General features: G+C 43.5%; 1 protein-coding gene across 1 annotated transcript; it reads left to right on the forward strand.

The window, feature by feature from the left end:
* Positions 1-4,830: 4,830 nt before the first annotated feature.
* Positions 4,831-6,198, forward strand: LOC308324336 (protein phosphatase 1B-like; the record flags this gene model as incomplete). The annotated part of the gene is made up of 2 exons (XM_080776378.1): positions 4,831-5,730; positions 6,109-6,198. The coding sequence occupies 2 exons, from the start codon at positions 4,831-4,833 to the stop codon at positions 6,196-6,198; spliced, it is 990 nt and encodes a 329-aa protein (XP_080632504.1).
* Positions 6,199-13,571: the final 7,373 nt, after the last annotated feature.

A 13,571-nucleotide genomic window follows, 5' to 3' on the forward strand; every position in this document is an offset into this window, starting at 1 on the left:
ATGTATTTTGGCCATATAAAATAGTTGATCTACAAGCTCACAGTATGATGTATTGTGAACTTGTAGATCTGCTATTTTCAAAACAATTATTACACACTTTTACTTTTGGTATACTTAAAGTATATTTTGATGCCAATACTTGCCGATACAAGAATGCAGGACTTCTACAGTATTTGGGTAACAGTATATTTTATTTACAGCATTGATACATTTACTTAGTATAAGTATAAACATGCAAGTACTTCTTCTATCATTGCACATCAGCATGTCAGCTGAAACCGCAGCTCATTGAGGCTAATCAAAATGACGTTATCATATAAATCAACAGTGTTTTAATATGAATAGCCACATTTAAATCTAGTAGCAAAGATGAAGTTATCAGTTAAAGACAATGACCTCACTCAGCAGCACAATGACCTCAGTCAGCAGCACAATGACCTCACTCAGCAGCACAATGACCTCAGTCAGCAGCACAATGACCTCACTCAGCAGCACAATGACCTCAGTCAGCAGGACAATGACCTCAGTCAGCAGCACAATGACCTCAGTCAGCAGCACAATGACCTCACTCAGCAGCACAATGACCTCAGTCAGCAGGACAATGACCTCAGTCAGCAGCACAATGACCTCACTCAGCAGCACAGTGACCTCAGTCAGCAGCACAATGACCTCACTCAGCAGCACAATGACCTCACTCAGCAGCACAATGACCTCACTCAGCAGCATATGTCTGGGGGAAACATACAGTAGGCTAAAAACAGCACAATGTCTTTATCATTATGGAATCAATGAGGCCAATCAATCAACACTGTCATACTATGAATAGCCTCATTTAAATCCAGCTGCAAACAAATGACAATGTCAGCTGATGAGAATTAGGCTATACCTAACTCAAGGTTCAGGGTTCAAGGTTCAAGTTGTGCTTTATTGTATATTGTGTACTGACACGTATATTTGTTCTGCTTCCTTCCTTCAGACAAATAATGCAGCAGCATATTGTAGGTAATAAACCATAAAAAGATTTATTTTTTGTACATGCCTGTTTATTTGTTCCATTGAAGCTGTTGTCTATCTCTTAGATGACTGCCGTATGTCATAGACTGACTGGACACATGACATCTGAGATGGAAACCACAGCATCATTAGACCCTCTCAAGTGAGGGCCAATTTTTACGGATCTTTGCAGTTCAGAACACATGCAGGCCTAATTCATTCTGTTCTTGGGGGTTATTTATTTTAGGAGCACGCCCAATCTCAAGGTATTACAGTATTTCCACAGTGTAAATACATGACTCTTTGAATTTAATCGATTGAATATGATGTGATATTAAATACCCTCCTGTGAAGTCCTGTAAAAAAACTCAGAAGGGAAGACGTATCAGACCTCAAAGTAACATAAACGTTTAACCACATTAAAACCTGATGTTGTCCCTAGTTTGGCATTCATGTCCTTTTCAAAGTTAGCAGACCTAAACAAGCTTGTGGGGCGGCAGTGGTAGAGAGCAGAGTTGCCGGTTGATCCTGGGCTCCCCCTGAGTTCATGTCCAAGTGTCATGGTGCGTTGCATGGTTTCGTCCACCACCAGCGTATGTGAATGTAATGCACAATCCACGAAAAGCAACTTGGTTAATGGCACTATATAAATGCACCATTCTCCATTTTGTGAGGTTGTAGATTGGCTATTTTCCAAAAGCCTATGTATGAAATGATGCTTGGATTGGGCTAAGTGAAACTCCCAGACTCCCAACAGATAATTGAACCCTCCACACTTTGAAGATCAGTGATTGTTAAAATTGTTCGTTTTCTGGTTGTATTCCCGTGAAAAATTCTTCCTGCAACAGTGAATCACTGCATTCTCCATGATGCCAGTGGTTGGGTTTTCATCCTCCATGATGCCAGTGGTTGGGTTTTCATTCTCCATGATGCCAATGGTTGGGTTTTCATCCTCCATGATGCCAGTGGTTGGGTTTTCATTCTCCATGATGCCAATGGTTGGGTTTTCATCCTCCATGATGCCAGTGGTTGGGCTTTCATTCTCCATGATGCCAGTGGTTGGGTTTTCATCCTACATGATGCCAATGGTTGGGTTTTCATTCTCCATGATGCCAGTGGTTGGGTTTTCATTCTCCATGATGCCAGTGGTTGGGTTTTCATTCTCCATGATGCCAATGGTTGGGTTTTCATTCTCCATGATGCCAGTGGTTGGGTTTTCATCCTCCATGATGCCAGTGGTTGGGTTTTCATCCTCCATGATGCCAGTGGTTGGGTTTTCATTCTCCATGATGCCAGTGGTTGGGTTTTCATTCTCCATGATGCCAGTGGTTGGGTTTTCATCCTCCATGATGCCAGTGGTTGGGTTTTCATTCTCCATGATGCCAGTGGTTGGGTTTTCATTCTCCATGATGCCAGTGGTTGGGTTTTCATCCTCCATGATGCCAGTGGTTGGGTTTTCATCCTCCATGATGCCAGTGGTTGGGTTTTCATTCTCCATGATGCCAGTGGTTGGGTTTTCATCCTCCATGATGCCAGTGGTTGGGTTTTCATCCTCCATGATGCCAGTGGTTGGGTTTTCATTCTCCATGATGCCAGTGGTTGGGTTTTCATTCTCCATGATGCCAGTGGTTGGGTTTTCATCCTCCATGATGCCAGTGGTTGGGTTTTCATTCTCCATGATGCCAGTGGTTTGGTTTTCATTCTCCATGATGCCAGTGGTTGGGTTTTCATTCTCCATGATGCCAGTGGTTGGGTTTTCATTCTCCATGATGCCAGTGGTTGGGTTTTCATTCTCCATGATGCCAGTGGTTGGGTTTTCATCCTCCATGATGCCAGTGGTTGGGTTTTCATCCTCCATGATGCCAGTGGTTGGGTTTTCATTCTCCATGATGCCAGTGGTTGGGTTTTCATTCTCCATGATGCCAGTGGTTGGGTTTTCATCCTCCATGATGCCAGTGGTTGGGTTTTCATTCTCCATGATGCCAGTGGTTGGGTTTTCATTCTCCATGATGCCAGTGGTTGGGTTTTCATCCTCCATGATGCCAGTGGTTGGGTTTTCATCCTCCATGATGCCAGTGGTTGGGTTTTCATTCTCCATGATGCCAGTGGTTGGGTTTTCATCCTCCATGATGCCAGTGGTTGGGTTTTCATCCTCCATGATGCCAGTGGTTGGGTTTTCATTCTCCATGATGCCAGTGGTTGGGTTTTCATTCTCCATGATGCCACTGGTTGGGTTTTCATCCTCCATGATGCCAGTGGTTGGGTTTTCATCCTCCATGATGCCAGTGGTTGGGTTTTCATTCTCCATGATGCCATTGGTAGGGTTTTCATTCTCCATGATGCCATTGGTTGGGTTTTCATTCTCCATGATGCCACTGGTTGGGTTTTCATTCTCCATGATGCCAGTGGTTGGGTCTTCCTCCTCCATGATGCCAGTGGTTGGGTTTTCATCCTCCATGATGCCAGTGGTTGGGTTTTCATCCTCCATGATGCCAGTGGTTGGGTTTTCATTCTCCATGATGCCACTGGTTGGGTTTTCATTCTCCATGATGCCAGTGGTTGGGTTTTCATTCTCCATGATGCCACTGGTTGGGTTTTCATTCTCCATGATGCCAGTGGTAGGGTTTTCATTCTCCATGATGCCATTGGTTGGGTTTTCATCCTCCATGATGCCAGTGGTTGGGTTTTCATTCTCCATGATGCCACTGGTTGGGTTTTCATTCTCCATGATGCCAGTGGTTGGGTTTTCATCCTCCATGATGCCAGTGGTTGGGTTTCCATCCTCCATGATGCCAGTGGTTGGGTTTTCATCCTCCATGATGCCAGTGGTTGGGTTTCCATCCTCCATGATGCCAGTGGTTGGGTTTTCATTCTCCATGATGCCACTGGTTGGGTTTTCATTCTCCATGATGCCATTGGTTGGGTTTAGGGGTGGGGTTGATAAGACTGTTTATAAGGAGGCTGACAGGATGCAGGTCATCAGTGTGAGAGGTGAACAGTGGTGTAAAGTACTGTAAGCTTACTTGACTTTGAAGGGTTTTTCTTTCAATTTACTCCAATTGTCAATACTTTTGCTTCCACTCAACTGCATCCATCCATCTTCAACCACTTATCCGGGAATTGGGTTCCAGCAGGAGTAACAGTTCCAACAGAGATTTCCGGACTTCCTTTCCACTACATCTCATTAACAGGTAAATAGTGTACTTTTACTTCACTACAATTATTTGAAAACTAAACGTACTATACTTACTTAGTTTTAAAATGAGTAGAATTTAATTTGTGAAATTCAAGGCCTAAAATGTCCGGAATTGTTGGGGGATTCAATTTGGTCTAGTGTTTTGCAGGACAGAGGAGTTTCACTCCATTTATTTCCTTTTGAACACAACACTGCAAGCCATGCATCCATCATGAATGCGAAACGCATGTTTCGAAGTGATTCTCCCATCCGTACCTATAGCTGATTTATTTTGCCACATTAATGTATTATCTCTTTACTTTTAGAGGTTTTCAAAAGTGAGGGGGGCCTTTATTTTGCTTTTGTACGTCCATATATTTGACGAGGTTGCAGCCAAGAATCTGGCTGCTTTTTTTCTTCGCTCCAGTTCTGTTTCAATGTACCTTTTATTTTTCCAAATTGGTTACAGCTGTACTGTTTATTTTCTTTATCCATCCTGGCTGTTTCTTGTATGAAACAAGTTAGTTACAATATGTATTTATATCGTCATGACGTCTTACGTTGTCATTTACTGCCCTAAACAAAAGTTAAAGTCCACTGGGCAAAAGTGTAAAGGGATGGGATGGTTGTTGTTCTCCCTGCAGCGGTCAGACGGTGAAACTATGGGTGCATTCCTGGACACACCGAAGACGGAGAAGCACAGCGCCCACGGCGACGGCAACGGGCTGCGCTACGGCCTCAGCTCCATGCAGGGCTGGCGGAGGGAGATGGAGGACGCCCACACGGCCGTGGTCGGACTCCCTGAAGGATACGCCGACTGGTCCTTCTTCGCCGTGTACGACGGCCACGCCGGCTCCCGGGTGGCCGACTACTGCTCCGACCACATGCTGGAGCTCATTCTGTGTTCGTTTCGGGGCATGCCGGCTCCCGGGTCCCCGAATACTGCTCCGGCCACATGCTGGAACACATTCTGTGTTTGCTCCGGGGCCCGCCGGCCCGCCGGCTCCGTGGAGTGTGCCGTGAAGGAGGGCTTCCTGCGGATGGACGAGCACATGCGCCGCCTCCCGGCCATGCAGCAGCAGGGCCCGGAGCCGGACCCCAGCGGCTGCACGGCGGTGGGCCTGCTGCTCAGCCCCGACCGCCTCTACTTCATTAACTGCGGCGACTCGCGGGCCGTGCTGTGCCGAAACAGACGGGTCTGCTTCTCCACCAAGGACCACAAGCCCTGCGACCCGCGGGAGATGGAACGCATCCAGAACGCCGGCGGCCATGTCACGGACCAGAGGGTCAATGGCTCCCTGGCCATGTCCCGGGCCCTGGGGGACTACGAGTACAAGGGCGTGGCGGGCAAGGGTCCCAAGGAGCAGCCGGTGAGCGCCGAGCCCGAGGTTACCGCGATGGAGCGCGCAGCGGAGGGAGACGAGTTCGTGGTGCTGGCCTGCGACGGCGTCTGGGACGTGATGTCCAACGAGGAGCTGTGCAGGTTTGTGCGCTCGAGGCTACAGGTGTGCGACGACCTGGAGAAAGTCTGCAACGAAGTGTTGGACACGTGCCTGCACATGGTAGGGAATGTATACACATATTGATTGAAGCATAGAATAAATACTTTGATTGGATTTCAATATTGTGATATGAGACTATATATCCCAAGAGGATAATTTCACCAAGAATGAAATGTTATGTTTATGTGTTGTTCTCTCTCCGGTCTGGTTCTCCAGGGGAGCAGGGACAACATGAGCGTGGTGCTGCATGGTGTGTTTATGTGTTGTTGTTCTCTCTCCGGTCTGGTTCTCCAGGGGAGCAGGGACAATATGAGCGTGGTGCTGGTGTGTTTATGTGTTGTTCTCTCTCCGGTCTGGTTCTCCAGGGGAGCAGGGACAATATGAGCGTGGTGCTGGTGTGTTTATGTGTTGTTCTCTCTCTCCGGTCTGGTTCTCCAGGGGAGCAGGGACAATATGAGCGTGGTGCTGGTGTGTTTCCCCGGGGCTCCCAAGGTCTCCGAAGAGGCCGTGTTCTCAGACGCAGCGTGATTGATGCCGTGTACAACAAGCTCAAGCTGAGGGTGAGTTCTTCACTTTTCTCTCTCAGCTTTTCTCTCTCAGCTCTTCTCTCTCAGCTCTTCTAAAGATTATACACTCTGTATGAGTTTTAAAGTTGTCGGCGAGTCATCAGATTGTTATGTATTTCACACTACAGGAGTCTTTTTTTTTAAAATTGTCTGTCATTATATCTGTGTGGCTTTCAGACTAAACGATTGATCGCCGACTAAGGATAACACACTGCAAGAGTTCACCAAGACGCGATCCAGACCCGATATAGGCTATACACATCATTAGTTTTTTATTAATTTTGACATTTCACACACATGCAGGATATGCCGTGATACAGTAGCCTACAAGCGCGAGACCGACACAGGACGCCCCTTTCTCTGCATGCACGCCACACACACACACAGGATAGCCAGGCTACACAGGGCGAGATGTTTGTCCGCAGACAGCCTCCCTGGCATCGTCAGTTATGCAATATAGCACTTCTAACAGTTAACTCGCCTATTGCCCGTCGGCCTTATTTGGTCGTTATACATCCATGATATCCCAACTTGAGATCAGACTATCAGGGCACGAGAATGATGTTTTGGATCAGATAACTATATAGCTCCGCCTCAGTCGATCTCCAAGCTCCCAACGCGTCGCTGATGCAACACAGTGTAGGCTTGTAGATCAGCTCTGTTTCCTGACCCTGCGTGTCCAAAAAAGGGTTGAAAAAATTGCCTGAGGCCCCAATCCACACTGTTCCTGGGCTGTGTGTGCTCCAGTTCCTGTCGATTTGATCCAATGAAAGCCAATGAAACTGGTCAGATGACCAATGATATCCAATGAAATCAACAGGAACTGGAGCACACACAGCCCAGGAAAAGTGTGGATACATTCAAAACAGCTCAGCTAGGATCCTGACGAGACATATGACCATATTACACCCACCAATCAGATTGCTTCCTCGAAACAACCTGTGGTATAATTAGTTTTAACCTGACCCTTATCGTCTGGCTATAGGCCGGTTACCACGAATTTGATTGTTGTATATAATGCTGTTTTACCTTTTGCTTTTTTTTGCCATGCTTTTAACTCTGTAAGCGCTTTGAGATTTGTGAGAATGTAAAGTGCTATATAATTAAAATGTATTATTATTATTATTATTATTATTATTATATTATTTATTATTATTATTATTACTATTATTTATTTCCCACTGCTTTATAATGATCAATTACCTGAAAATAAAAACACAAAAGATATTTCACTTGTCAAAGTCATTTTTGACATTTGTGATTGATTCATAATCGTCCATGTCCACATTATAGAGCATGACATTTGTTCCGGATTTCCAGGGGGGGGGAGGGGGGGGGGGGAGCGAGGTGGTGGTGAGGAGAGAGTGAGTGAGTGAGTGAGTGAGTGAGTGAGTGAGTGAGTGAGTGAGTGAGTGAGTGAGTGAGTGAGTGAGAGAGAGAGAGAGAGAGAGAGAGAGAGAGAGAGAGAGAGAGAGAGAGAGAGAATGAGAGATACATCAAAGAGGTTGATGTCATCATTGTATGAAGACAGATATGCTTGATCAGTGATCGTACCACTGTACTATTTACAAACTGTTAATAAAATATTATTCAACCATCAGTCAACACCACTGATAGCATATAATAGGCTGATCCTCAGACAGAGACGTAGTGTCTGCTGATGAACACTAGATGGGGTCCAAACAGCAGTTTGTTTACCAGTCTGTCCATGACATGTCACAGTTTTAAAAACTCTTTAAACTACACACCAGTAGTAGCCATGGTTTACAACACCAGCCGATATGTCTGTTTAGAAAGAGCAGTGGCACATGAATTAATTAGAAATTACAAGAAACAAAAAACAAAAGTGTAATGCTTAATTGGGTCGTCCACTCACAGTTAACAGTCTTTGTATTGAGTTTGTGCTTGAAATGTACTGTAATTCTGCAAACTGTTAATAAATATTTTAATCAATCAATCAAAAACATGACGTCACGAGCCGCGGTGAAGAGCAAACCAGCCCTTCTCTCTGTTTTTACTACCGCTCAACGTTATTTTAGCTCCGGTGGTCACCTCACCACCGGAGCGGTGGTCACCTCACCACCGAAAATCCAGACTATGTATGAGCCTTTAGCCATGGTTCACATGACACTCATGGCTTAACTTCCGCCTGTTTTAAGCGATCGCTACATTTACAGTGAAAATGTGTAAATAAAAATTCAGATTTAAAATATAAAGTACTCACCACATGGGCCACGGGTACAGCGATTAGCACTGCTGCATTTAATAAAAGGCTATTTAATCCAAGCTGTTTTTTTTGCCATAGCCTAGTCTAATATGTTATGTATACCTGGCTTAGGGGGTGCCAAGATACACAACAAAAAACAGGGGAGACGCAGTTGACCAAAGAAATATAAATTATTAACTAAACAAAAATAAGTAAAGGTAAGGAATAAATCATGATTGAACAGATGAAGTGTGGAGATCAGTAGTCAGTGGTGTAGTGCGTGTATGCATGAGTGAGATGTATGTGTGTGCGTGTTGTATGTATTAACAGAAATGTTGAGAAGTGTGCATGGTGGAGTGCAGGAGGCAAATGAAAGGAACAGATCTGGGGAAGCAGGCATTTATAGGGCGTCGACACCCGGGCCCAGGTGCGAGCCACTTAGGCTGATCATGAGTAGCTCTGCTCCCCAATCCTATTGGATACAAAGAACAGAAGTTATACTATAGGTCAAACAGTAAACACAACATATACCTAAACCAGACAACCTAAGAGTAATATACATATAACACAATATAGGGAACCGTCACAAATACAATATAACATATTTTTATTACTACATTAGCCGCAACTTTCAACAAAACACCTCATTAATTACCAGCTGCATGAAAAGCAATAAAAGATGCATCAACGCTCCCAAAGAAATGCCTCCTAAATGAGCTCAGATCATCAGTCAACATGATGAGGTGCATCTCATGATCTCATCGTGTTGCAACAGCCGAGGCAGCATGACTTCACTTCACTTTGTCTTTAAGTTGAAGTGCTACAGCGTATAGTTGGAGAAAAAAAGAGATTTTCTCTTCCTGGCAGTCCTAAAGTGCAGTGAAGATTGCCTCTGCCTGGCAGTCTTTAAGTGGCGCTCAGGCAGGGTGTGAAACGACCCTCGCAGCAGCAGGTGCGTGTGCACTCAGCGGGTGGCTCCACACCTGCTGCTGCAAACAGTGTTTTCTATGTACACAGAATTACGCACGCCACACGCACGCACGCCACGCACACACAGAAACACACGCACGCACACACACACGCACAGTGCTTGAGAGAGAAGACATGGACAGCAAACACAAAGAAGAAGATTACGCGTCTCTCACAGCTTGTCGAGCCAGCGGGTGTGTGTGTGTGTGTGTGTGTGTGTGTGTGTGTGTGTGTGTGTGTGTGTATTTCAACATCTCAGACTCATCATGGGCTTCGATGACTTTTGCTTTGACCTCAATCTTCTTTGAACGTGTCAACTCCACACCATCTGCTCAACAGATCTGTGCGACACGAGCCTGTTGCATATAAGCATTCTGCCCCCCGTCTATCAGGGTTCCATTTAGTGGGGCGAAAATACAGAAGGGGGGGGGGGTAATTTGGGGGCGTGGCCATGTCCCCCCGCCATTGTCTTGGAGGTGCAAACAAACAACACAGTTCATCAGTGTAGAGTTTGGGAGCAGGATCATACACGCGGTAATAGATTATTCCGGGACGCACATGTTGGTTCGACATACTACCATGAGTCATGACATACTACCAGTCATACTACACAGACATGTCACTACCTGTCACAGACACAGACATGCACAGAGTAAGTTCAGTCAGGAAAATCAGTGCAGTTACCGCCGGTCGGTCATTGGGCCACCTCAGCATCACGTTCTCATTCACATGATTCACTTCATCCAATCACACACTGCATTCACATGATTCACTTCATCCAATCACACACTGCATTCACATGATTCACTTCATCCAATCACACACTCCATTCACATGATTCACTTCATCCAATCACACACTCCATTCACATGATTCACTTCATCCAATCACACACTGCATTCACATGATTCACTTCATCCAATCACACACTGCATTCACATGATTCACTTCATCCAATCACACACTGCATTCACATGATTCACTTCATCCAATCACACACTGCATTCACATGATTCACTTCATCCAATCACACACTCCATTCACATGATTCACTTCATCCAATCACACACTCATTCCAGCTTCATACCGATTATTTAAACTGGAAGTTCGCTCATCCTGCTGGCTTGCTGCTGCTCACTGATTCTGCTGTGTTGCGTTATGCTTTTGCTGCTCCTCCACCCCAGCTACCACCTGTCTCATCCTCCTCCACCCCAGCTACCACCTGTCGTTTTGGATCTGCTGTTTAGGTACAGGGGATTCGGAGTCCCTATGGTTGGGACTGATGCGCTTGATCAGATATACCCAAAAAGCAGATCCAATTAATCGCCAAACCATAATAAATATATATTGCTCATTTTATATTCAATACCTATATCCATCCATTCATGAGTTATCCTGACTGTAACATTATTCTGTCCAATAACCAGATTGTGAATAGACAATTATTTATTAATTTCAACAAATAGATCTGAAATCAGTAATAATAATAATAAAAATCCATAGTAATTAATGGCCTTCCGACGAAGCAAGGTTGAGAGATAGTAGTTTCACTGATTTTTCTTTTAGCAAAAATGCATATACACATGACCAAATATTTGTACACGTCTATCAAAATGATATTTTCTTTTTAAATGAAACAAACCATGAGAGCTGTTTGATTAAACAGCCCAGAGTTGACTGTGTATTTCGGTATACAGTATACACACAGAAACACGTTGCTCTTTGATCGAAACCTCTCCCTTTTCGTGCACGCTGTGGAATTATAATGGCAGTAATCAAGTGGCCGTTGCAGATTCGAATTACCAGAACGTGTAATTATGTCCCCAGCACTCAGCATGCAGCCGCGCCGTGCACACCTGCTGCTGCACAATAACAACAACAACAACAACAACAACTACAGAAGGGAACGGAAAAGGGCCTTTTTCAAAAGGACGTTTGGGTTTAGAGAGACACAATGTAATCATTAATTGTCTTGTGGTTTTCCTCACGCATGCAGTGAAACGCTCCAGGTCACTTACAGAGGTTTCATTCCAGTGCACCTGCTGCGAGTGTGGAAGAGTCAGGAGATTCACACGGACCAAACACCAATCAAGGAAATGTTTGGTAGTTTTTTTTTTTTTTTTGGGCCACCACAATGCTTTTCCAATGGGAGTCACATGGTTTGATCAAACATTTGTGTTTGATTGCTGTTTGCTATAGTGGTGTCCTGTCCCTCTCCCTTCATCAAACAAAAATGTTTGGTCAAACCATGTGACTACCATTGGAAAAGCATTGTGTTGGCCCCCCCCAAAAAAAAACGTTTTGTTTGATTGGTGTTTGGTACGTGTGAAAAACATTTGCTTGATTGGTGTTTGGTATGTGTGAATGAGGCCTGAGAGGATGTTATGTTCACGTCTCTAGCCCATTTAGACCTGAGGCCGGTTCTAAAATAATGTCTTCGGTTTTCTGAACAACCTATAGGTTCTATATCAGTGATGCTGAACCTTTTTCATGTCAAGGACCCCCAGAATTATCTGTATTTGGCTGCGGACCCCAATCTGAAAATATGTATAGTTCCAGGGACCTCCCCATGCAGAAGCAAAGATTTGAGTTAAAAACGTTCGCTCTGAAAGAATATATATATATATATTCAAAGATTTGCGCCACATTTTCTCAATCTTTCAAAAATGGCTATTTTTCAATAATGCTTTAAAAAACACCAAAAGGGGTTCCCGCCCAGAATGTGTTAATGTGAATGTAAGAGTCAGGAGACTAACATGATGTTATATGGAATAATGACTACTATATCGTCCCTGTCGGGGGGGAAACCTTGTATATGTATTTTATTGTTGTATTATTAACAATTTACAAAAAAACATGTTTTAATAACAAAAGTGAAAACAACACATGTTATGTGTCATGTATGTTATGACCCATTTTCACTACATTTCTGTGACAGTCTTATGTATGATGATAAGTATACGGACATTCATTTCAATTTTAAACATGGACATAATATGTGGTTTCTGCCCGAGAGCAATGATAATATAGCGTAGCTCTGTCTGTATTCTGATGTCAACCATGGCATTTAGATTTACTCTATAATGTTTGTTCAGGAAGCCTATATCTGCTGCTCTTTAGTCAACAGAAAATACATGTTCCGGTCGGGATACCAATTTCATCCAATCAGGAGAGAGAGAGAGAGAGAGAGAGAGAGAGAGAGAGAGAGAGAGAGAGCTCGTACATACACTATTGGAATTGGAAGTGCAAAACCAATAAAATCAGACAACATTGGAACTGAAAACGGCATGAAATCAAAGCTGATAATGAATTAAATGGATAATGATATAATTTTCTCATAAACAGATGAAATGTCCCGATTTTTATTGATCAAAGAGCTGGAGATAGACAGGGAGAGTTCATAAACGATAACCTTTCATATCAATATATATATTTTTAAATATATTTGTTATATATTGAGTTAAAGATCAATAAGGGTCCATTTGGTTACCTACTCTCCCATCATTTAGCTGCGGGACCACCTGGAACCCCCTCAAGGACCACTGGTGGTCCCCGGACCACTGGTTGAGAAGCACTGATCTATAGCAATGACTACTATCAGAATATAGAGATTTTAAGTGTTTATAAAAGATAAAAAACAACATTTTATTACTAAATAACTAAATAATATCGCTTACACTATAACGTTTGCTAAGCATATCCTGGTATACAAGCTTTATATAAGAAAAAAGAGATCAAACAAAACAGCTAAACTCTAATAATCATATTTATAAATATAAAATCTTGCTGTGGACAATAAAACACATTATTGTACTTTTTTTTCCAAGAGTTTCAAATATGCCTATAGGCACAGGAAGTTTAAACAGAACTATTTCAGAGAATTTAAAACACCTTTTCCCCACTATTACCCATTATACTAATGTAAATAAAAACCAATAAAAATCTTCCGGCTTCTTATTATTTGATATTTTTAAAGGCCACAGAGAGAGAGAGAGACGGACATGGACTGAAATGTCTTAAGCTATTTAGACTCATCTGTGTCTTCTTATAGGCTACTATAGATTTTAACCACTGTTACTTTAAACTTTGGCTGTTGAAAAATAGATCTGCTATTTTTTTTTAATGGTGAAAGAAACGTGTGACCAACAGGCTTCTCCACA

Source organism: Protomyctophum bolini (assembly GCF_963924005.1).
Source record: "Protomyctophum bolini genome assembly, chromosome: 11".
NCBI lineage: Eukaryota > Metazoa > Chordata > Actinopteri > Myctophiformes > Myctophidae > Protomyctophum > Protomyctophum bolini.